Source organism: Antrostomus carolinensis, unplaced genomic scaffold, assembly GCF_000700745.2.
Source record: "Antrostomus carolinensis isolate BGI_N321 unplaced genomic scaffold, ASM70074v2 scaffold31757, whole genome shotgun sequence".
Taxonomy (NCBI): Eukaryota; Metazoa; Chordata; class Aves; order Caprimulgiformes; family Caprimulgidae; genus Antrostomus; species Antrostomus carolinensis.
The window spans coordinates 28,252-54,642 of NW_010330190.1; the positions used below are offsets into that span (position 1 = coordinate 28,252).

At 38.3% G+C, this 26,391-nt stretch overlaps 1 protein-coding gene across 1 annotated transcript in view; it reads right to left on the minus strand.

The window, feature by feature from the left end:
• PLA2R1 (phospholipase A2 receptor 1) overlaps positions 1-23,170 on the minus strand; it is a 37,904-nt gene extending 14,734 nt beyond the window's left edge. Inside the window, exons 1-16 of the mRNA XM_010172850.2 lie at positions 22,792-23,170; positions 20,392-20,559; positions 19,125-19,298; positions 17,892-18,005; positions 17,191-17,334; positions 16,006-16,194; positions 14,379-14,536; positions 12,876-12,983; positions 7,762-7,874; positions 5,465-5,634; positions 4,062-4,264; positions 3,632-3,777; positions 3,050-3,134; positions 1,970-2,102; positions 1,469-1,504; positions 792-949 (exon numbers count right to left, since the gene is read on the minus strand). Of these exons, the coding sequence (XP_010171152.1) occupies positions 792-949; positions 1,469-1,504; positions 1,970-2,102; positions 3,050-3,134; positions 3,632-3,777; positions 4,062-4,264; positions 5,465-5,634; positions 7,762-7,874; positions 12,876-12,983; positions 14,379-14,536; positions 16,006-16,194; positions 17,191-17,334; positions 17,892-18,005; positions 19,125-19,298; positions 20,392-20,559; positions 22,792-23,074 (2,382 nt within the window). The 5' untranslated portion in view covers positions 23,075-23,170. The remainder of the gene's footprint in view (positions 1-791; positions 950-1,468; positions 1,505-1,969; positions 2,103-3,049; positions 3,135-3,631; positions 3,778-4,061; positions 4,265-5,464; positions 5,635-7,761; positions 7,875-12,875; positions 12,984-14,378; positions 14,537-16,005; positions 16,195-17,190; positions 17,335-17,891; positions 18,006-19,124; positions 19,299-20,391; positions 20,560-22,791) is intronic.
• Between the last annotated feature and the right edge of the window lie 3,221 nt (positions 23,171-26,391).

Consider the following 26,391-nt stretch of genomic DNA (forward strand, 5'->3'; position numbering starts at 1 on the left):
AGAATTTAGAGGCAGATGTCTTTTTTCCCATATAAATACCCATAGTCACAAAGGGGTTTACTTCAGGAGACATCATACAAATGTGTGGAGATGTGGGAATGATGCCCAAGCTGGCAAACACAGAGGAAAAGGAAATCTATTTTGCAAGGCCATAACTGCCCACCTTTAAAGCCATTTCAAACATCTGGACTTACTGCCCACCTCATGCTAACGTACCCATTGAAACATCCCTTGGTATTGCTACCTGATGACCAGTTGCAAGTTACGGAATGAGAACAGAGCGTTGGTATGGAACTGTGCAGGATCAGGAGACATCCTGGTAGATGCAGAACCACTGTGTGAACACCTGAGGAACCACGACGGGTTCCTCAGGTGTTCCATGAGGAACCTTACTCATGGAGGGGCAGGGGAAGAAGAAGAAACAGAGAAGGATGTACACCACATGTGAAACAAACCTTTCTCTCTACCCATAATTACTTTCATAACTTTGGAAAAGCAAGCTGGTTTTCACTCCTCTTGGGTCTTTTGAGACAGACTGACCAACCTGCTCATTAGCAGAGATGATTCTGCAGACTCTGAAGTGTAACTGACTTCTTTAACTAAATAGGGCTTCAGGGAGGGATGTGGGAAACAAAGACAACAAGACAATTATTTCTAAAGTAAATTCTCTTTTGGATTCTACTGGGAGCAACAGGCAGACAGATATTCCAAAAGATGCAGCAGAAAACTGCCAGTTACTGCCCAAGGTTTTTTGTTTTGTTTTGTTCTTTCAAAGGGGTAGGTTTTCTTACCTTCTTAATTTTATTTTGAATAAAGGCTTGTTCACCAGAAGAATTTATTGTTGCCATTCCACTGCGAAGCCAGCCACAGACAAACTCAAAGGTTTCCCAGTCCGTAGGACTGACATGGAAAAGATATTCTGCTCCTTGATAATATAACCATGGCAGTTCTAGAAAACAAGTGAGAGTCAGTGCTGTGCAGGGGTAAAAACTCATTTCTAGTCTCATTCTTTGTGAACCCCATAACCTATCTTCAGCCACCTATCAAGGGACAAATATGTCACAACTAACAGCAGAACCATATTTAACATTTCAATTTATGAAAAAAAAAAAAAATGCCCTATGAGTAATTTTTTTAATATATTCTACCCTATGATACTGCAGCAATATTAAAGAGAGTTGCCCACCCTCTGCAAAAAAGGCGGCTTTAATGTGATTGGAGAGGTTATCAAACTGCTGTGCTTATTACTGGCAACATTACTTCACCTAGCCAAAGCCTTATCTGATGTTTCAGTGATCCTTAAACAAAAGGGTGGCAGATTTTGATCTGTAGCAACAAGTTCCTACAGAGTTCTTTAATGTAAATTTTTAACTCGGAACATTTTAGTTATTTTATTTTTACCAATAGCTTAAATCATATTTTCAAATAATAATGTTTCAAGATGTGAAAAAATAAAATGTTTTCATACCAGCTATGTACCAACTTGGATTCTTTGGTTTAACACCTGCAAAAATACATAAATTAATTAAAATCTTACCGACTAAGAATGAAAAGAGATATTTCACTGAATTGCTTTCTCCACATGGTAAGGAGTTAATCAAAATCATTAATATTGCTATTCTTGTTCAGGGACAAAAAAAGGAGCTAAACATGGAATAAAATAAAATAATGGCCACACTTACTAAACATTTTTAGAAATCTTTATAAATAAGAATTTTGGTTAACTCCTGCTAACTAACTGCTAATCACTGCTATCCATTTTTAAACTGACTGCACATACTAGACCTGTTAACTGGCCAACAAACCCTAAAGGCTATATACAGCTTTGCCATGATTTCATGCAGAAGACCAATAAGGAGAACTCCAGATGTGGGTAAAAAGCAGGCTTTTAGATTTTTTTTTTTAACTTGTGTCTCCTGAACTTCAAGTAATGGATATAACAGACAATGTACATTAATTAAAATTTCACCTTTTGGTATTTTGCATATCCATTCACGCTTTTCATTGCAGTGTGCTGGAAAGACCGTTCTATTTACTTTGAACACACCACAGTTTCTTGAGTCATCTTCAACATACTTGCTCTCCAAAAATGAAGATACAACCTGAAAACAGAACATTCATTATCTTTCACCAACAATCCAACATGAAGCATTTAAAAATCTCATTATGGAGAAAAAGGATTGGGAGATGTGTGTATGGTAAGAACATAATAAGCAACAGCTAGACGACCACCTAAATTATGGAGGTAAAATCCGAAAACAGGGTCCATAATCATGTTCTCTCAGTGTCCTGTTCAACTTTCCCATCTTATATCAGACTCCTTCCTCATAAAAATAAATTAATAGCTATGAAGCCTAACAATTTTTTTACATGATTACCAGTAGCTGCTCACATCTAACAGGTTTTGCTTTGGTTCAACACGTTGCATGACTGAACTTTGTACTCACATTCTGAAATGACTTAAGATGGCAGAGCTGGCACTGTTCCTTAAGGCTGAAAACCAATTACAGTTTAAAAACTGACCCTTCTTCAGTTGTTCGATGTTTAACCATTAGCGTGGGATGTGGCACCAGTATCTTCAAGGATACAAAATCAAAAGTGCTATTATAAAGGAAAGGTCTAGCTCTGAATGCAGGCACGAACCCAACAGTCACAGAACAAATAAAGCATGCAGGCACAGTTCTAAGGCTTTCCAATGTCTGTGTGTGTGTATATATATATATATATATATATATGTATATACACACACATGTGTTCACTTTGCACATACCTGCTCCTGGGCTAAATGCAACATGCTTTGCAGGAAAGCACGCATCTGCAAACCTTTATAATCCTTCCAAATTCCTTTCGCAGTTGCACAGCTCTTTTATACAAGCTGTTATTTTAATAGTAGTGTATTTTTAATCCTGTTGTAACAATTACTTTAAGGGAAGTATGTGGACATGAAAAACAGTGTTGGTCAATGTTTCCTCACAAGGCTTATTTTTGCAAACTTATGCTCAGATATGACTTGAAAGGTTACTGAAATATATAATACACAGATAGTTACAGGTGTTCTGTCAGACCACTGCCATGTCCCTCCAGAAAGTGGGTTTTTTTTATTAAATCCAATCCAGAACTGTCTTTCTTCTGTCCTATAATGGAAACAAAGAAAATAACATTTCTCATGCACTTTTTGCTTACCTTTTCAGAAATGATTTTTTAAATAGTACAACTACCCATATTATTTTCTTTATATCATTCTTTCTATATATCATTCTGTAATACTTTTCTTGACTTTTTAGTACCCTTGAAGTAAACTTTGGTTTCCGTACTAAAATGCTAAATTATATTTTTAAAGATGAAAACATCTAAAATCTGATTAAAAGTGCCAAACCTCCATTTCAATAGGGAATGTCAACTCATGAGAATATCACCTTGACATTAACAGTTGCTCAACATGTACTACAAAGATAATCTTCAAAAAGAATCACATTACAGTGCTGCTAATACACTTTTCACCTCTTTCTAAGTTCATGTTAGAGACTTCCTCAGCCACTAGTAAAGAGGACAGAAGAACCTAAATTGTAGATTACTTTTACATATTAGTATGAGTAAGATAAATCTTGTTGGTGTTAAAAAATATATTTACCTATCAAAAATTGTATATAATAAATTGTTTAAAAATGTCTCTTCATAGATATGGTTAAAACTAGCAAGATGTGCTCCAAAATCTTGGCATAATGCTTCTGCTTCATCCCATGTTCTTCTCATCAGAACTTTTTCATTGTGAAATATCTGAAATAAAATAAACACTGTCATAAGTGTAGCTGATTTTGGAGAGCTGTTGTTTCAGAAACCCATAAAAATCAAATATTATTCATAGTTTTTCCTACAGTAAATCCATGCATATTCGAAGTATAGTTCTGATTCTTAAGACCTTCCCTTGCTGTGAAGGATGGTAACAATTAAAGTTTGTTTGTCAACTGAAAGAAATAATGCTTTATCAAAAATATTTTAGAAACAGTGTATCCTTAAGCTGATGCAGAATTAGAAAAATTCAAAGCAAGTCTGTTACGTACTTTGTAGCAGTTGAGCAGATTAGATTCTGACTCCCATCCAAAATAGCAGGAACTCAAATGTTTTTGAAAAGTAAGTTCAGGTTCTTCGTAAGAATTTATTTTTTGCTTGCACAATGACATTGCTTCGAAGTCCTTACAGCTTTTCACCTCCCAGTAACCAATGGGGTGCTGCCCTCGTATAGCCACGCACCCTCCAGAATGACCTAGACATGGCAATAAGCATTGAGTATCAGAATAAAGTATTTGAATTTTGTGAAATTTTGGTGAAACTACGGTTTTATTGGCATCAGGTTCTGGATAAAACCTCAATGAATTTACAAAAGCAGCAAATTCTCTGCTCAGGGACTTGAGTTCTCAAGTCAGCCTAGATTTGAGCTTGTAAAATGAACCATGAAAAAAGATTCCTCTCACAAAAGGTAGGAGATTAAATGCAATTTAAAATAAACTAAGTTTTAAAAACCGCAGTAGTAAGGCAATAAATATAAAGAGTCCAAAACTGAGAATCACTTAGTGAAACGGAGTGTCTTTATTATTATGTCTCTATTCTCAGGTAGTGCTAAGAGGTTTTCAAAGGTTGAACAACTACTTCATTTTTTTGATTTTTTGTTTTCTTGGAATGTTTTCCTTTGGATTACTACAAAACAGAATCAAACAAGCAAACCAAGTATCAGCAAACTAAAGGGGAAGAAAAAACTTCCACATGGTGCTCTTATTGACAGAAATGTATCTAAGGCAATCTGCCCTCTTTTTTTTTCATACAAAATGCAAATTACAAACTGTGACTGTTACTGAATAAAAGTCATAATTCCACTAGGACCTTTTGCTGGGAGTCTTGGGAGGCCCTGATGGCCTCTCTGAAAAGGCCATAAAGAAATGTATGAAAAACCTTTCACAGAAAAAGAAAGTACTTTTTTTTCTGATGCAGTCTTTTCCTAGTGACTGCTGCTAAAAAGGAGATCACCTCCAACTCACCAGTTTTTATATTATTCTTTGCCTTCCTGAGAGATAATGGAGAAAATGGGGCTAGAAAATGATCCTAGTCTGAGCAGAGCCCTAAAATTTCAGGGTTAGCTGTGTCTGCCAGGAGAGCGGGGCTGTAACTATTCAAGGGAAGAGCAACATCCCACATCCGGCCCCAGCCAGGGAGCCCACGATAACAGCACCTGGGTAGAAAGCAGGGAAGGAAGCTCTGGCTTCTCCACAACTGCCAACTCATCTAACTCAGTCCATGGTAGGAAGTTATGGAGTAAACAGAAAATGTAAGCTTATATCTCTGCTCTCTTGACCGGGCAGGGAAGAAAGGACTGGGACTCTTCAGTCACTGCTAAGCCACTGCTGGGAGGGGGAAGAGAGTGCACTACCCCCCTCCAAGACATTTCTTTTTTTATCTGCATGGTACTCACGTGGCTGGTACTTGTTCCAGTTTGTGAAGCTCACTGACCGACTCTTTCCTGCTGTACTTAGCCAAACGTATTCTCCTGTGTTGTTCAGGTCTTGCAGTCCTATCCAAAAATAAGTTCTCTCAGATTTTAGCATGCTACCGACCATGCTGTTGATAAAAGCTTGTTCAAACCTTAATAAAATAATCAAGAGAAGAAGCTTTTTAGAATAAGATAGGTCAATTGGTATTTCAGTGAATAGCTCTCATGAAATTATTTAAATCATGGGAGAACAGAAAAAAAAAAAAAATTATACAAGAGGTGCTTAATTTTCTTTACAGAATGCCGTGGAGAACTTCAGGCACAAGTCTGTAGTATAAAACATATTTTTTCCCTCTTTGTCATTTTTTTCTGCCCCTGCCCCAGCATTTGCGCACATAGGAAAAACAGTAGATTAAGGCTTTAGAAGCTCAATGCTTACACTAGAGGATGCAAAGACAAAATATATTAACAATACACAGACTAAAATAAGAAACTCCTTGTATGAAGGAGAAAAAGTAGTGGGGTCTGAAAAAGCTAGAGAAGAAAGAAAAGAAAAAGCTCTGCACAGAATTATCCTATTAGAACTGGACACACAAACCAGCACTGAGAAACCAGAGCTGAAGGGCTCAAAGCACTAGATCTGACTACAGAAGAAATCACTTTTACCTTAATTTCCTCATTAAAGTTACATGAGAGATTTACACCTTTTTGCAAGTAATAATTGTTGCATATAGTAACCCATATGTAACTTAAATGTAATTTATTCAGATAGAATTGGTATAGCATTACACAAAAAATGCTTTAGTTTATTAGCATATTTAATCAGCTTCCTATGAAAATATATCCAAAGTAAATTCTGAGTTTGATAAAGACTTAAATGACTTGTTGGCTTCACACATTATGAAAAGAATGGCTAAATACCATAAGGATGACATTAACATGAAAAACTGAATGTATCTGTAACACAAAGTGACAGAATTTTTTTTTTTCATTTTCATTTCCTCTGCATGTTGCCTTTTTATACCAACTCTCCGTCCTCTACAACCTACTTTTTAATGAATATTTTGGGATCAATACAATGAAAAGCTTTTTGCATTTTTCACACCAGAACAACAAATTTCAGCAATAATTTAAAAAAGAAAAAAAGCTAAACTAACAACTAGCTTCTTTGTCACTCCAATATTGGAACTGGGAGCTAAAATAAAAAACCAGCAATGGCTATAGCCAGCAAAATTAAAATAAAAAGAAATAAGTAGAAAAAGACAGAAGACGTGCTTGTAGTGATGTACAGCATAGCCTCAGCTCCCTGTGATCTTTGAGCTCAGTTGCCCAGAATTTGTCCTTTATCCCTCTTGTAAGGATTACTGTCGTACTGCAGCGCAGCCCTGTATGCATCGTGCACAATCCTGAAACAACCTGTCAGGCCAAATTCCCATTGATGTAAATCCTTATGTGGGGTAGCCTGCGTTTTCCTAAAATTTCTAGCTATCATTCATCTGATTGCTGGTGGTTACAACACTTCCCTCATCCTAAAGGGAGGGGAGATTTCCTCCTTAGTTTTTTTTGTTTTGTTTAAATTTTATTTTTGTTGGTTTGTTTAGGGTTTTTTTACAATAAATACATGGAGGTTAAAGTATGTATGTAATACATCTACCAGTATGTCATAAACTTTAATGGAAATCCAACATATAGGGTGAATCACAAAGATATAAAAGAAAACCCAAGCATCTGGACATCTGCAGAGGAGAAAGCCTTTGCTAAAGCGGGAATACAGGTAAATAGGAAGAAAATAAGGGAAGACAGATCTCAAATGATTTCAAACATTTACTCTCTCCTCCTGTTTGCTGAGAACTCATGTAAAATGCATACATAAATAGAAACATTTATAAAACATTAATTGATTTGGATTAAAATTTGATATATTTTGATTATAAAATTTAAATATATTTTCATTTTTCAGTACAGTTTCCAAGTACACTAATAAAACTCCTTAAAGATGTTACATACCTCAGTAGAAGGCATTCTGTTTAGATATCTGCATGCTCACATGTGCACATTGCCATAAGTGCTTATTAGCCTAGCAATTGCTTTTTACTAAATTTCTTTTCAATTTAAAAGTAAAGCAAAGCGCACCTTTGATTTTAGCCCATGTTAGTAATTATGCTTGCCTCACGCAAATATTATTTCATAATGGTAATATCTTTTGCCATGCAATACTTTCTAACATTAGAATAGCTCTTGTTAGAGGTATCTTCACGCTGTCTAATAGGATTAACTACCTGTTTGTTACTGATACAAGTGCAGATGGGCAGAAATAACCACTGGAAGCATGTTCAAAACTTCGAGGGGTACTGTCGATTTTGTAACAATATCCACCATGTCTTTCCCATCCCTTAAAAGAAATGAACATTATTTTATAGATTATTATATAGTTGTTAAAAACTTGACCCCCTTTTGTACTTTCTGTCTGATCATCACCGACATCCCTATAGCCCTTTTCCTTTCTACCATGGTTCAAGAGTAACCACCCTCAAGGTCACTGAAAATGTGGGTGAATTTAAACAAAAGTTTAAAGTTTAAATCCTTAAATTGTGCAAAAACTGGCTTAACACACACGATAACATCTTTAATGGGTATGACAAAAATGTGGGCAACAGCTAAGGCACTCTCCCCGTACTACTTTTGTTTCAGTTTTATACTTTGAGTATTGTTTTATTGACTGAGTTTTGGGGAGGTATGCCAAGTCACTCAGACAGCCAGTTCTTTGCATGAAGTGTGTAGTTGCGTTTGTTGGTTTCCACTTGTGGTAACTCATTGCTGATACCTAATACCTGAAGTGCAGGGTAAACACTGCCACGTCAGGTTCAGTTAAGTTGTTATAAAAAGAGATTACAGCTGCCCTTTGTCTTCAACTGTAAACAGAAAGATTTATTCCAGAAATTATGGGCCTTTCATACAGCAATGCACACTATTATTTAGCTTTTCTCAGCTCTCCTTCTCCTTTTCAAATAAGATTTACAATTTTTAAAAAAATAATTAAATTAACGATCATCCTACACTAATAATGCAGAATTAAAATGACACATTTTCATGGTTTATCAGATGAGCCAGAACACTGAGTCAGTGGTCAGCCTGCCTTATCTCTTATTATTAATCTCTTCTTATTATTCATCTCTGGGTGCCCAGAAGACACTACCAGGACTGGTGTGTGTTCTGCCTGTGTGAGTTCATGTTGCATACCTGCCTCGTCATCCTGCTTGAGTGTTTTAAATAATCAAGAGAATAAAGAGATAATAAACCATCTCTGTCTAAACTTGAAGCCAAGATCCAGCCGATCTCGCTTCGCCCCTTCCATGAGGGAGGTGCTGCTTGCAGGGGAGCTCATAAAGCAGCACAATAGGCAGCAAGCACAGCACCCAGGTGGGCACCATCAAACACCATCTGAGGGTGACATTAACAGCAAAAGGAGAAAAAGGGGAAACAGCTGAGGTCATTTGCTGCTACCCATCCTCAGGTACAATGAAATGCACAAGATGCTGCAGACCTATTCAGGACAGCAATCAAATATTATGCACATCCTTCAGCCTGGGTGAATCGAGGAAGACAAACTTCAGGTTCTAGTTAGGAGACTGTTTGCTGCCCAGGTAGCGACAGCTCTGCTGCCTTTTACTATCAACCCCCTTCAGTTCTTGGCAGATGGCTGGACACAGCCCTTCACATGACACAAAAGCACAGAAGCAAAACGAACCGCAGTTTCCATTTCTGTGGTTTCACCTGAACAACATACACGCATCGCTCAGATGTTGGCTTTGCAAAAGAAACAAACAACTGGGTGGATGCTCTTCCCTATCTCCGTACCAAAGAGCTGGGACTTCCCTGTGGGAAAAGCGCGTTGGCAGGTGCCAAGGGCTCTGCAGCACTTGGGGACACAGTAGGTCTGGGCAGCCCCCTGGGGGACACAGCAATGCTGCCTTCACTTTGATGTGCACTTAAACCTGGGGGAGTTGGGGGCTGGAAGAGGGATAAATATTGACCAAGAAACCCTCTATAGGGAGACAGGTAAGAAACAGCAAATGTCTGTTTTCCTTCAACTGGAATTTGTGAGTGATAAATACATGGTTCAAACAAGGCAAACTCAATCATCCTAACTTCTCAGAAATTTTAATTTGGAGCAAATGGCACTGTATAACCCTCCTCTTAAACCTTTCTTGCTGCCTAAAGACTGGAGTAATTTGCCACTAATCTTAAAAAAAAATAATAATAACAAAATTGTGAGTAACTACAGGCTGGTAAACTCTCATTGAGGGCAAGCACAGATTGAGAAATTCCATACTTAAAAAACTGAGTAACTGATCAGTAAAATGGCAGATGGCATTCTGTACAGACAGACATGAAGTGATGCACATGGGGACCTCCTCTGCAACCCCTAAGCACTTAATGTACGACGTGAGGGACAGTTATCCCACTTCCACCATGCAGGAATGAGATTTGGGGGTTATGATGGTTAAGCTCAATGAAACATCAGCTTAGTCAAAAAGTCAAATTGAACCTGAAGAATTGTAAGGGGAGAAAGAACAGATAAGGTTACTCTGTCCCTTTTAAATTCACTTTTTCCCATCTTTTTGAGTTCTCACCCCCAATCTCAGAAAAAGTTATTAAAAAAGAAGGGCATCCAGGATGATGAAATGTATGGAGCTGCTCCCACATCAGCAATAAGTAAGCAGGCTGGTACTCTTCAGCCTGGAAAAAGGAGATGCCTTAGGGAGGGTATGGCACAGGGCTACAAAATGGTGAGTGCCATCAAGGTGGGTGGCTAGTTCAGTACAAAACCTTTGGGACGACAAAGCTAAGCTCACAGGAGGAAGGTTCAACATGGAAAGAAGGTGGCATTTTTTCATTCAAAGGGTAGTAGATTCAGAGATCTCCTCACTAAGTAACACTGTGAATGCAAAGAGTTTGCATGAGTTCAAGGAGAAATCATTGAACACTTGGAGAGGGTACCCAACGCGGGCTGTTACATACACCAATCTTAAAAGGCTCAGGAAATCCTCTGAATGGTTGGGGGTCAAGGGGAAACTATGGGAAGTATTATCCATATTTGCCCTGTCCTGCTCTTCCCCAAACACCACTTGCAGCCACCTGTGGGAGGCAGAATACGAGGCCCTTACTCTGAGCAGCTGCCCTCTGCTCTTTACAAGGTTTTGTGGCCTTAAAAGCAATTCTCATCTTAAAAGTACAATCCTCTCCTGCTACAACAGCCATAAAGACAAATGCTTGATTTAGTACTATACTGTTATCTTTTGATGCACTAATTAAAGTATAGAGGACCAGAGAAAGTCACCAGTACAAATACAGCCAGTTCTGCACACAGAAACCTCCGCCTTGATTATAAAGCAGCTGACAGCTCCACAACCTGTTTCAAAAGCTGGTTGAAAGAAAATGTTTAAAACTGTTATTTCAGTGTTGGGGAAAACTGCCCAGAGAATCTGACCTTTGCAATAAAATATTTATTCTTGGTAATAGCCTGCTGACTAGGAAAATAGAATAGCTGACCTGCTAAGGGAAGAGAGTGCTTAGCGCTTTTTATGTTTTAGGATGACAGAAGGGTAGGAAAAAAAGAGCTCAGGTTTCTGCAGAAACTTGATAGGGATATATTGCAAAAACTGCAATCAGCAGAACCACAGAAAACACTAAAGGCTAGTTCATCTAATGCACAAGTTATAAAATCAACATGAGATGAAAGCTCAGTAATAACATATAAGACTATAAAGCTTTAGAAAAGCAAACAACTGTGCCCGAGGCCAAAGCTCCCTGAGAATCTACCAGCGATCCGACACGAATGACAGTGCAAGGTTAACGAAGCAAAAGATCAAATGTGAGAAACACCAATAGATATTCTGTACATTTAAGGTATACCAGCAACAGAAAAATGGGGGGGGGGAGAGAATGTAAATCTGGATGAAATAATGGCTTAGCCCTGGGAAATAAGGCCAAAAACTAGCAACAACATATATACTGAATGTTAAAAAAAAGTGAGTTGTTAAGACAAAATGTCCGAAATCAAATGTCACTTTGAGTAAGCTCACTACTGACTTCTTTTGATTAAATTAATGTAACTTTTTTCACATTAGAAAGAAAAGTATCTGTTGAAACCAAGGAACTATAACAGGGTTCAACATATGTTTTTAAAGGGTGTGAAATATAAACAAGCAGAAATTCCTCCTGACTAGGAAGTTTGCCAGAGCAGACCAAACTACCTATGACCAGTGACCCAATCTCTTGAGTCTCAATCCTGTGAGGTACCAAAAGTTGAAATGCTGTCAAGCCCCTGACTACAATTGGAAGTCTTGATGCTTTGCACATTTTTCACATGGTCAGGACTATGACAATCCTTTCTTACATTAGCAACACACAGAATTCTTGAGTAAAGAAATACATTGTTCCAAATGAAAACAAATGCAGCCACCCTAAACATTTGGAAATGTTAAGCTGGAACCAAGCAGTAACTTCTGCCTCCATAATGGTATGACCAGAACGCTGGATCTGACCACTGTATGTCTGGGGAAAAACTGCATCCAACCCCACACCGTTTAGCTTCAACCTTTTTATAACTCAACTGAACTACTCGTGTTTCTTGATTTTTCAAGAAAAAGGACAAGAAATTAAAACAGAAAGACAATGAGCTAAAAGATTTAAAGCAAGCTAGAAAGGAGAGATTTTTGTTGATTAAAAAGTTCACAAACTCCTCCAGAGTTTTGACTAAAATACTAACAACACAAAGCCTACAAGTTCTTTCTACAATGTGAAAAGAAGCCAACGACAAATAAAATCATATATTAACAAGTTACCTTTTACTACCAGAATGCAGACCCTAAAAGCCTGAAAACCTGCTGTAATGTCCTATTTAGATAGCTGTGCTCCTTCCCATTTTTGTTTGAAAGCAAAAGGAATGCTAACCTAGGAGTGGAAGAGTTCACTCTCCCTGTCAATGAAATTGATTGTTTTTCTCCCTGGCATTCTGTTTCAAAGTATGAAAACCATGTGTGCGATGAGGCATCATATAACAACCATTATTTGCACAGATGGTGGACAAAAGGGTTTTTCACTTTTGATCTAGAAAGAAATAGGAACTCAGGTCACAACTGCTGACAACGCAACAAGCCATGAAAGGCATCTTGGGAAAGCTTTTAGTCATACATTAAAATTTAGTCTACATACTTTTAATGCAAACAATGAGATTTTTCCTAGCAAAACATGCATGTCTTTATATGAAAAACTAAAATTATCTATCTATTTATATCCATAAATTCCACAGCTACATTTAGAGATTTCCTATATAGTTCTATTTTATTAGTAAAGCTCTAAACCAAACAAAACCCGCAACACCTCTTACCTCTGGACAACTTGATTCCAGCTCAGGAGAGATATTATTAAATTCTCCTGCTTTTTTACAAATGTAGAAAGATCTGTCTTCACATTTTTTAACCTTCCAATGTCCTTCCTAAGGGGGGAAAAAAAAAAGTATATTCTGTAAATTCTCATGCATATCTATACACAAACATTAGATTACACTCCCTCCTATTTTAATTTTCAGTAAAAACAAATACTTTTCCTCATTCTATTCAACTATTTATCCTTAGATGGACCATTTATTTCTAACAAAACTGTCAGCAGGACTTTTCAAATCAATCATACAAAAGGGTTTGTCTCTTTGAATCACTCTTCCAGATGTAATGCATTTTAATTAACTAACACTATGGTTATGCCAGAGCACTTACTTTTCGGAATCATGTACTGAACTGTCTTCCTATCTATTATAGTTCTTTGTGAGATTAATCTTTATATTTGAACAGTCCTTACTCAAGATGTTATGAAGTTTGTATGATATAATTTTCAGCTATCTATACATATTGGACATATTCCAAAAATAATGCTTAAAGAATTTTATCTTGAACCTCCTTTTCCTTTTGTAGTTTATATTTTAATTTGTTTACACTTGCAAACTGAGTAAAATATGGTTTTGTGTATCTAAACCCCACAATTTCAACAACATCTATTTTCTGCTTCCAATGGGAAACCACTTTTCCAGGTCACTGTAATTGTCTTGGCTTTCCCATTAGTTAAAGACTGCAACCTGGACCCACAACTGGAAAGACAACAGAAACTCTTTTTGATACCATTTCCACACTTCCACAAAACATACTTTACAAACTAAAAAGGATTATAGCACCACTTATGTGAGTCATGTATTACTGAATTTAAGTACTGTTAATGGTAAAAGTAAAGTAAATTTATGACCAAATAAGAAAAAAATTGTCAGTGCCACAAACTGTGATTTGACAGGACAGTGTTGTTTGAACATTACTCACAGTTTTACATTATCTGACTGATTTGGGGTCAATCTTACTGCTGTCAACTTCTATAGTTTTATATAGATCTAGACTACTATCTGTTTTTGAAAGATGCTATGTAAAATCTATTAATATTGACAGCAAGATAAAATAGGCTGTCAGTTTTTCAAAACACAAATTTGAAACTTTCAAGACCAGAATGGATGCATCATAAATTATGATACACACAACCTGGATTTTAAATTACTTTGTCTTTATCAAAATACCTACTCATATTTTTTCTCTTCCATTTGGCAAGCTTTATGTAATATTTTTTTATTGACCGTAAGCTCAAAATCTATGATTCATTTTCTGTGCATCAGCACTGCAAAATGTATTGGTTTCTAAAGGCTACATTGCTTTTATCACAACATGAACATATTAGGAATCAAAAGACAAAGTCTACAGGTCATGGTTTGAAAAAGAATGCACACTGAGAAAATAAATTATTATGAGCTAAAATAAAAGTGTCCATCTAATTCTTTCAAAAAGAAAAGGAAACTTACAGATTCTTGTGCTGAAACACAGAGGTGTCCTGTTCTTTGAAAAGTGTTAGGTTCTTGGCTGTGCCAGTTAGAGAATTTTACTTCGGTGCCATCTGACCACTCAAAAACAACTTGGGTGTTATTACTGTATAACCCAATCCATGTTTCAGTTACATTTTCTGTAAAAGAATAAGTGAGTTCATAGTTTAATGGTGAAGAAATAACGCCTGTTGTTCCTGTAACATCAACATTACTATTAAAAATTCTTCCTGGGATTTTCATAAGAATTACCTTAAGCTGTATGAACCTTAGGAAACCTTACTGATGAGATAATGTTCTACTGTCCTTGAAGATTAAATTATTTCAAAAATAGATCAACATATGTGATAATACATTTTGAAATCCTGAAAAATACAAATCAAGAATGTACACACTTTTTTTAAACGCATGGGGCAGAAAGCCTGACATGGATGGGAAAGACTTCTTTTTACAACCTTCCATGGCACACTCAGTGTTGTGTATTTGTGAGTGATGCTTCTAAGATCTAATGACAGCACAGCAGCAGCCATAGTGGGTGGCACATAGGAAGGACAAGCTTTGAGGTTTGATGGTCTTACTTGACCAGCTACTACAGCCAGAAAAAGTAGACAGGCTTTCAGGCACATAAGCCCCTCTCCTGAGGAGAAGTCTGAAGTACGTCTGAAACAGAATCAGCAGACTTCAAAGCTGAATGTAATTACATTTATCCATTACAGCATCTCTGGAAAAAATGGTATTTGGTACCTATGGAGGGTGCTCACAGAGGTGAGGAAGATGATACAGTGGTTAATCTCCTAGGAGAAAGACAGACAGGACAGTGAAGAGGATGGGCGGCAGGAGGGATGATAATGGGAAACGATGTCCACTAAATCCAGCGTAACGCACTGTCCTGCAACCGCAGCTGATGGGACAGAGTTGATAAAACATGTCACTGTGCCCCAGCTCTGGAAAGCTTAAATACTTCATGGCCAAACTGTGCAGCTCTGCCAGCATACTGATGGCAGCTGGAGGCACAAAATATTCGCTTTTCTTTGCTGCTGTTACAACAACAAAAGTCTTGGCATTGGTGCACCGAAATGTTTTTGTTCATTAAGTTCCTTGTGTAATTATGCTACCTCTTAGGACAATGTGGACTAGCAGAACTCCTTTGACAAACACTGCTGCCATCAAAGGGGATGCTGTCAACATAGCAGCAGCAGCAACTTTGGAGTGTGGACAAGGCCAGCTTGAAAGCAAAAGATACTCTGAATTTTTGTTGTGTTTAAGCACAATTCTTGCATAAGGATGATCACTGAATATTTTGCAACTGTTTGGAAGGAACCAGCCAAGAACAGGTAAGGACAAAAGCTAGTGTGTTTACTGTGTCCTCACTGAGTTTACTTTCTTATTCACCTCTTTATTTTAAGCATGATTATTGGAGAAGGTGATGCTATACATTTTTAAGTCTTCTAGAAGGAGCATACATCATGCTTTCTTTTCTTGTAAACATCATCTGGGTAAGCCATGTAATATAGTGCTTAACTGGCTACGTATGTTAAAAGAGCACAAAAGAGCATCAAAAAACACTTCAAGAAACACTGCATACTTTAAATTAAATTCCAAAACTCACCACTTTCAAGCAACTTAAGGAGCAGCTCTGCATCTGCCATGGAGGATATACTAATGAGCTCGCTTTTGTCACTTTGGCATGAGACAGAAGCATCGTTCCAGCTCTTCTCCTCCTTATGAAGTCTGTAGCAGTTGCGATTGTGTGGGTACCAGCCAGTGTCACAACGAGTGGCATAATACTTCCATGTGTCTTTTAATTAAGCATACAAAGTTTTTGTATATGAGATAGAATTGCCAAGGTTATGCTATGTTCGTAACACATCCAGGGCTTTTTAAAAATCTTCAAACACCGAAAACAGAGTTGTCCAAGATGACTTAAGGAGACCAAAACACATGCTCTATGGAACATCTACCAAGCAAACCGGAATTTCTACCACTTTATTTTATGACTCAACTCTTTGGGCTGCTGGACTAGTGCAAACACGCTAATGGATCTGTTATTCAGCGAAAAACATGTTGCATCTCCCTTATTACCTCTGAACCTGATTCAAAACCAGCTAAAGCTTTTTCAGATGCATTACCTACAAAGAGTTTGGGTAAGTCCTTTCTCATTATCTGAAACAAGTAGGGAAAAAAATTAAAGTTATTAGAAAGAAGTTGAACCTATATAACTTGTTCTTATCAAAATAAAAATTAATGTTCTAATAAACTCAACTCTGTGTTTAACTTTCCCACAGAGTGGGAGTCTGAGGAATTCTATGTACTATACCTATATGCAATATATAGACTTTTAAAAATATATGTAAAATGCTTTTTTTTGTATATCAAAAGTATAGCATGCCATAAAAATAACTGAAAATTTTAAGCTGCATTTATACAACTTTCTTCTCTGTGGGCCACTGTTTAATTCCATTTGAAGCTACAAACCTATTTTTAAACTCAAAAGTGTGGCTCTATTGTAATATAAAGAGAATGAGCATTGTGTAAGCTTCCGATCATGTAAGAAATCAATTGAATGCTAGGCATATTAAAGTTATTTGTTAGTTTTAAGATTCCCAGCATATTTTCCAGGACTGCATTAAACAGAAGAAAGTGCTACTACTTTAGTTAAGTTAAACTGTATTCAACTTTAACTAGCAAACCCATACATTTAGTCCAGCTGTTCTGCTGACTTTATATTCAAGTGGTTTCCTCCTGTTCCCCTTCCACACCCACAAATAGGATACAATAACATAGAGAGACTTACCCAATGTTTCATGATCTGTCTTATTTAAATACTTTTTGCATATGAAAGGCAATCCAGATTCACATAAATAACTTTGCCAGCCATACTTCAACTTTGAATTAATCACTGCACAATGATTTTCTTTGAAACGGTTATCAGAGACATCTGGAAACACATTTTTGAGAAGCACACAATTACAAAAAAACAGTTCTTACTTGTAAAATGGTGTTGTAAAGCTCTCTGCATCTTATTGAATGAATGTATCAACATCCCACCCAAACTTCTAGTAATGTTACACCAATGCCATGGACTCTGAACACTGACCATAACTTATACACATGTGGCAATCCCCACCTTTGCTGCTACTATGAGATGAGAGGCTGAAATAAGTTCTAGTGTCTATGTTTTATGTGCTGGTGGAAAGACCTAACAATGTAGCAAACCAAGTCGCAAAGCTCATGTTAATGTACTGATGTTAAATACAGCATGTTAATGTAAACAAATTAAAACTCCTTTCCTCCATGAAACCAGCTTTGAGCAGATGGATCTCGATGCCACATCCCTAGAAAGCGCTTTTAGTTCATGAATATGAATAAATATTTCTACAAAAAAGCGACACACTGGTTCACTTGATTCATTTTTCAAACATAACTGTAGGAACAGCAGTTACAGAGAGCATATAATTACACTGCTATAACATATCCAAGAGGAAGATCAAGTACTTGCTCTCCAGTCCACAAATGCTAGCGGTGCTCCATCTGACCACTGCCAGCCAGCATCTTCCTCCAGTCGATTCAGGCCCATCCACAGCATCACATCTGTGGCATTTAACTGCCCTGAAACAGAAAATATAAACATAATAATACTTCACACATTCCCCATGCTCTAAAATAGCTACAGGTATAGATCTGCTGTCCTGACTTGTTACAACAGGAATAAAACAAAGCTTCAAATCAGTCTCCAGAAAGTTCAGGCTGTTTCTTCTGTCCTTAGAGAAAGTCTACTTTGTTGATCAACATAGAGATGAAAATGAATAAACTCCAAAGTCTGCATCCTTCAAAAGCTACTCATCCTCCAAACCCTGCAGAAGCTGTTGCTGATCTCAGAAGTTAAATCTAGAACAAACAGCTACATAAATGCAAGCCTGTTTCAGCTTTCTGTAAACTAAACAACTTTCAGTCCCTTCACAGCCTGCACGCATATCAAAAAGCTAATGAAATAATTTTTAAAACTTCCTGTTAGCTTATATCCTGCAATTGAAAATCAGCAATAGCTGCAAGCAATGGGCAAGACACATAAGGCAGTGTTTTGCAACACAGCTCTACCGCCCATTCCTCCACTTGGTCCTCTCCATGCACACTTAAATACCCACAAAAGCCATGCTGTCAAAAGGCTCTCCAAAATTTGTCTGAAACTCTTGCTGCAATAGGGAAAGCAGAAGACTTATCAGAGAAGGAATTCAAATCAGACCATTCAAAACAGTCTTGGCAGTTTTCCCATACAGGACACTGACATCAAGCCTGTGGAAATGTCCTAGTCATTCACATTTGCTGAAGTCCAGCTTGCAAAGAAAACTTAACAGAAGAAAGGGACACCAGGGTACACTGCAGAGAAGGTAAATAATTGTATCATTCTCCAATGAAAACAAACATGCTCCATGACCACAGCTGCAAGAATGAATGGGAGTCTCTGTGGGCAGTGAGAATTAAGACAATTACACCCTCACGTAACATGTACCACCACTTCTGCACTCAGTTTATTAAGATTGTAAGCTACCTTCACCCTTGCTTTTTCAAACAGCTCTACTGAGGTGTTTTAGGTGATGAAACCTCGCAAGCAGCGATGGGAGAGACATCACACAGAACGTTAAGCTCCAAAGCTTACCCCTTTTCTATGGGTATAGAGGAAATTAACTACAGGTTTTCTACAAAGTCCTCAGAGAAATGTCTACTCACTGCTTAAGTTACTAATGTAGTTCTGCTCTTCAGGGTGGGTGATACTCAGTAGGTCTCCTCCTTGCAGCTGACAGGCAGCCCGTGCCTCACGCCAGGTCAGCACAGATGCAAGGTTGAATTGGTAGCAAAGATGCGTGTCAGGGTTCTTCTTCCAAAAAACATCGCAGCCACTCTCTGCTCAAAAACAGACTCATCATCAACAGCCCAAAACAGCAAACTAATCAGAAACATAACACCTGGAACAACTCAATTAATTATCGACAGTAGCATCCCAATGGAAGCATGGTTATGAACTCATTTCACATTCCTTTGTTAAAGAACATATGGAAATAGGGCACTAAGAAAAAAATGTTGATCTGTATTTCATACAGTTGATAAAATACTCAGGAGCCAATCTGCAGCTGGTGGTGATTTTCACAGCTCTCAAGAAACCAAGAGAGCTACATTTTAATTCATACCAGCTGATCGTTTGTTCCTAAAGCTGAATGTTGAAACATTCAAACTATGAACACTTGTGGAGGAGCATTCACCTGGATGTTCTTCTAGCTTATACTCAAGAGAATAAACTTACTATAATTATAAAGTATAAGCAAAGCTGAAAATACCACCTACTATAATGGTTGCCCAGAAATCCCCATTACAAAGACACATTTGCAGCTGTTTATAACGTGTTTTGGAACAGAGATCTGAAACATCGCTTGAGCAGGGAGGGCTTTTCCCAACCACTTCTGTTGACAGAAGACAATATTTTGCTTAATAAATATATATTAATATTTAATATTCATGAAGTTCATACATCCAAAGTCTTTCCCACTTTTAGGCCCAAGACATAAATGTCCAACTAGTGCACAGAAGAAAAGGAATGTGCAGGCTGTAACACAGTCAAAAGCAGAATGGGACTTTGCAGGAGCCTCCCTTACTATACACGCTTTAGAGAAGCTCCTATATATCCCTGGGACAGGGGAGAAAGAGGTTTAGCTGCAGGGCAAGTGCAACAGGCTGCGCAGAGCAATGTCCTTTTGCTCACCCCCCGTAGTTTTGCATTTGGGTCTCCAAAGGCCAAACATGCTAAATTATGACAAAATCTGCTAAAGTCTTATTTGTGGGTTTGGTTGGGGGGTTTTTTGTTGGTTTGGGTTTTTTTTTGTGATACATTCTCCTCTAACAGAAGGGAAGTAATCCAAAACAGAGTGCATCCTAGAATTATTATCAAAGAGCAAAGATCCTCTTGGGAATGAGGGGGAAGAGAAGACAAACAACACCTTACCAGCATTTGGGCAAAATCCCCATTTTTCATCTTGTTCATAGTGAGTTGTTGTGGCACACCAGTCAAATTCCTTTCCATCTCTCGTACACTCATAATACCACTTGTTGTTATACTTAAATGGAAAAATGCATGGGAAACCAAAAGAATTTCCCAGCAAGGTGTATGTTTCTGGAATAAACAAAATGCGGAGAGTAAAAGAATGCAGATCACAGAAACTTTTTTGCCTCTGTATTTCATCATTACCATTTTTAGCAACAATGATAAAAATAAAATGTCTAAAGCTATTTTCTAATTTTAATTGATGATTGATAACATAGCATTGCAAGTATGAGCAGCATAACTTCAGTTAACAGAATTTGGAAATAATAGTTTATGAAATTTGTCACCCTAAAACACGACACATTCTCATAACTTACTACAATCAGAAAAAAAAGCCAAAACTTTAACAATTAACATATAAAATCTGCACTTACATTTTAGAACAACTACTTAAAACAATAGTTAGAAGAATCAGTACACACTCAAGTTGCAAAATCTACTTTTTTTTGTTAGTCTATTACAGATGAGCAATTTAACATGGTTTCCCTGCTCCTCCCACTCTTTATAAAGTGGATTTCTAATGTTTTTTCCATTCTCTTTGTCATTTTGTGAGAAAGGAAATTTGAAAGACAAAGGAATATTAAATAAACTTTTAAAAATAAGTTTTTATACCATGGGGAATAATAATCTAGCTGATGAACTGATGTTACACACATCTGTTGTCACAATTAATGCCTTATAAAATATTGAAAATATTTTCCTACTGGACTTTGAGTACCAAAATATTAAGAGAATGCAGTGCCAACTGAAGCTGTAAAAGCTTTACCTCAGTGAGCATTTCCTTAACCTCAGGTCTTCTACAAAAGGTCAAAGAACCACAATCACACTTAGAATTAAATTGTTTGTCAAAGATCCCATGTTGATCGCCTAAAGATCAAAGTCCTTCAACTACAGAATCGGTACATACTGTCAGGTTCCTAGAGGTTTCCAGAGTTAATGGCTGGCTGCGCACGTATAAAAAAAGCAGTTTACACATTGTAAATTCTCTTTAAAGCCTTCTGATATGAACAGATGATACAAAAAATATGGGTTAAAAAAAAAATAAAAATCAGGATTGCTTCTCTGTCTGCCTGCTACCATGCCGCTACAGAGGTGCAAGGGATTATCACAGTCCTGGCAAGAAAGCAAATTTGACAGCTATAGACTTCTCACCACTGTTAAATAAGTTTTTCTTTGAAGGTAGAGATGCACCCTGAACTAAGTCCCGGTGGACTAACAGGGTGGCTTGCATATGCACCAATAACGTAGAAGGAGGAAAATAGAAACCGGAGGTGAAAGACATTTTGCCAATGCAATTAATTAGTCCTGGAACTAGGCTAGAAGTGCCTGCCTAAGACTGATCCTCTTCTCCCAGACATTGCACTACTAGGGCTAAACTAGGTCTACTCTCATCTCGCTATGTGTACATAGCAAATGTGTAAGACTTTTTGTGGCTTAAAATATTTTCTGTCTTAAGTATAAATTCCGATAGGTTTTAAAAAAAGAGGTTGGACGCTATAGCACTTTCCCAGTTAACACAGGTCCCAAAGGAAGGACCTTGGTGAGAGCAGAGGCCAAGCCCAGCTGCACCTACAGAGGAAACCACTAAGACCAGAGCTCTGCAACTCAAACACCCAGTTCTAGTGCGGAGAATCACAGCTCCAGGCTGAGACACGCTGTGCAAACACTAGACCTTTCCTTCTACAGAATTGCGGAGGAGAGGTTGAGGACGGCATCAAGGTACAGTCTGTCCCTGTTCAAGGTAAATGGGTTTATCTTAGTCCTTATACCTGGAAAACTGTTCAGGTCTGCAGACCTGAATCTAAACATACATTCATATGCCTTCACTAGCTGTACAGCAGGATTAATCAAAAGCCTGATCTCTACTCCAAAATTTGGCACATTCAGAGTCCAGGCGCTGAATGGTGCAAACATTTGGGTCACGCACACTGCAATCACAGACTGATTTTCAGTGACAGGAATTCTAAGTCCTTCATTATGTCTCTTTGGGTCTATCTGATAATGAAAACTGCAGGACAGGCAACAGCAAATCCTTAGTTCCCATTTTAATTTTATAGAGCATTTGAAATGAATGTTTCCTGGTTTGCAAAGATAGTAGCACTTTTTTTTGGTCTATATAGAAGACAAGGAGAAAAATAAATTGTGTGGTATGCTCACCTCAATCACTGCATATGAAAAAAACAAACTTTGACTCCCAAACCACAATACAGGCTGGAAGGGATCATAAGCATCTGACCTTGCTTCAAAAGAACTTTTGAAAACTTTCCCACATACACCTTTATGACAAAATTTTATTTTTACCTTGAAACGGGTGTTCACAAAGGTCTTCACCATAGGACATGTACTGTTTCCATTGATATGTCGATTTTTTTTTGGCCACAATAAATTTGCTGTTTTCAATGGCTAATGTGTACTCTGATACACCAACTAATGCTTTTCCATCACAATTCCACCATAATGAGTACTGAGTCGAGTCACATTCAAGCATACTTAACGGCTGTTCTGGCCTACTGATGTTCAGTCCTAGACAGGTACTTCTACCTATGTTGAAAAGACGGCGGTTGGATACCCATTTCCATAACATGTCTTGTGAGAGTTGACCACAGTCTTCCAGAACAAGGCCAACTGTATCAACTTTAATGCATAAGCTGGAGTCTTCACTTTGGATAATAAATATTCCTTTATCTGTAAAAAGAAAAAAACAAAAAGTTGTTTCAGAGTTTCAGTCTGCAGAATACTGCAATTGATGAAACAGCATCAAGAGACAAATGTTTTAGTTGGAGTTATTTAGGAAGAAAACTGAAAATATACGACAAAATAACTCGCACTTCCTAAAAATAAGAGTACTTGTTTACATTTACTCCCAGCTGAGTATTTAACATGTGGACCACTTGCAAGATCACAAAAATAAGGCTAGTTAATATTTCTCAAGTTGGATAGCCAAAAAAATGTGGTGCTCAAAACCACTAGTTATGTTCAAAGAAAAAAAAAAAAAAACGCCAGTTACCAAGAAATACCCAGTAATGGAATAGAGGTTTAAGAGGTCATATGGTATAATGTAAAATAGTAATGTAAAATCTCTGAGGATTGCAGAGTACAATTAAAGTAAAAGCTATAAAGTTTAAGACTGAAATTGCCATACTTTCTGCCATACTCGCTCTTCACTCTCTGCAACTATAGAAGCAGAAAGAAAATATTTTGCATTGTAAATAGGATAAAGAAAGGGTAGGATTTATCTATAGCGTGAGGGCTGACAGCCAAGGGTTAAAGTATGCCTTCCTTACTGGATGCATATTGTTCAACTATACATTAACTACCCTGGACCACGGCAGTTATGGGGTTAGCCTGACATCCCAGCTTTATTGGAATCATGTAGAAATTCACTGAAATATGTGACATCACATTATAAGTATGTGAAAAAAAGTCAGCTGTTTAACGTCTTGGGAACAAATGTTTAACTCAGCATATAGCCTGAAAAAAATTAGGGCAGCTGAAGAACTGGAAATCAGCAAAATATAAACCTTGGAACTCAGCAAAATATAAACCTGTAACAGCTCAGCTATTTCATTCACTCTGAAATTCAATGGTCATTAACCCATGGAGTTCCTCTCATGTTATAGGCGAGATATTAATTTTATGCCTCTGGAGATTATGCATTGAAAATGTGAGCAGCACTTCCATTTTGCCTTGAAATTTTACAGTGATGATTTCTAACTGCTGAAATTCACTACCCCTAACATCCTGAAGCAGTAACTATAATAAAAAACCCTCTGAAACTGACCTAGCCTGAGATGCAGAGGTCCACCCAGATGCAGAGTCTGGGTTTAGAACGTATAGTTTAGGTGTAGCTCTAGAAAAGAAAGATTTTTCAAGCAGCAGTGGGACAGTGCTGTGTAACAGACAGACAAGGGATCAGCTCACCAATACAACATGCACACAACAAGCAGGACAGAGAGGATATAGACTATGGAGAGGCTTTTGATTACAGATTCTACACAGAGCACATCAGGCCGTCTGACTTACAGAGAAGACAGAGTCACACTGCAGACTGTATCACTGGTAACAGGGACTGTTTTCCACATGGTTATAGGCACAGGTAGCTTATGATGGTGCAGGAGCAAGGACACACCTTTCTGACTGGTGGCAGGTGAGAATCAGCCTATTACATGTAATTGCAGCTGTCCTACCTTAAGTCCTTAACCATCTGGGGCAGAGCAAGGTTCCCTTAATCCATCGTTATCTCTACAGCTCTCAGGTGTCTGACCTCACTGGAAAACCACCAGACAATACTCTGTGACAGATATCCAGCTTGGCCCCTTGCTTTTGAGTTTTCTGTGAAGATGTGCAGTTTGCACCAGTTTCATCCTTCTTATCCAACCCAGTCCTCCATGCACAACACAGGTGTCTCTATCTACACGGCCAGAAAGGGCTTCTGCCTCCCATGCTAGGGTATGTCTTTCCTACAGCAGTCTTATCTTGGTTGACCAAGAAGGTTAGTTTGCTAGATAAGTAGAAGCTGGGATGTTGTTAGCACCAGTGCACACTGATTAATGAGGTTAATTCACCATTACACTGGGTTTCACACTTAAACTTCTTATGCAAACCTCTGCCTAGAAAGCTCACAGCAGCTCCCATGCACAGCTTCTTGGGGGTGAGGGCAGCAACATCACAACCCAAAGATGAAGGATTCTCAACCTTTGAATGTCTTTATCTGTAAGGCTCTTTAGAGGTGCAATGACTGCTGAGAAAAGATAAGGGTCTTACACAGTCTACACAAATAACCCAACTAGAGGATCTCTGTGAATAATAGCCTCCCTTTTTCATTTTGCAGCAACTTATGCCAAGAACAGCCAGACTGTAATTCTTGAGCCACATAGCCCCCTTCCAAATGTGATTGCTGCTCCCCAACTACAAAATGCAGTTGGCAAGAGAGCTTTACTGGCCTGAGGACTGCCAGGTAACTGCCAGCTCAAGGCAGAAGTAAGACACGAGAGCTGGCAGGATCCAGAGGTCCCAGCTCAGCCCTCTCCTCAAGTGGGGCAGTGACACAACTGGAACAACACCAAACCTTGGGAACGCCTCCCAGGTTCCCCTCCTTTCAGCTTGCAAAGTTACTATCCATTTTACAGGTGCTCTCATAGAAGGGTTTTGATACAAAGCTCCTGGGATCAGGGAGGATCCTATGCCCAAAATACTGCTGATTAAGAGCTGCAATGAGCTCTATAAACTCACACGCCCCATTGGACCCAATAAGAAAAGGGAATAGCCTATGCTTTAGAAACTGACAGAGTGGAGAGAGGCCTTTGGAAACATCCCACTTCTCCTTCATCCACGCCTCTGAATACAAGGACAAGGTGACAAGAAACAAATGCCCAGAAGTGAAACCTCAAGCTGCTGTGAAGCCTCAGATGAAGAGCTGAGAGCTGACCAGTACCTCCAAGTTCCTGTTTACTTTGGTTCAACACAGCTAATAGTGAATAAACGGCTGCAACAAAATTAGGAGAACAAGGTATCTTCATTTCCTTCCTCCTCACCTCCCACTTCCTTCCCCAAAAAAGCAGTGAGAACTGCTTATATGTTAATAGAGAAAATAACTGGAATTTACTGGAAATGAGAAAAAAATCATCTACATTCCCTCCAAGTGCAACGAAAGCAACGGAGAGCAGAATAATAAGCGGGGAGGACGAAAAGGGCACAAGGCGCAAGCCAGCGAGCGGGGCAGGTTCGCAGGGGATCGGTGCCTGCCCGCGGCCCATCGCGCCTCAAACTCCTCACCCCTGTGCGGGGCGAGGCCGCCACCCTGCCCAAGCCCTCCTGGCCGGGGTCTCGCCCCCGCTTTGACACGTCCTGGCCGCCCCCAGCGCTCAGAGGGGCAGACCCCGAAACGGGAGGCCCGTGGGC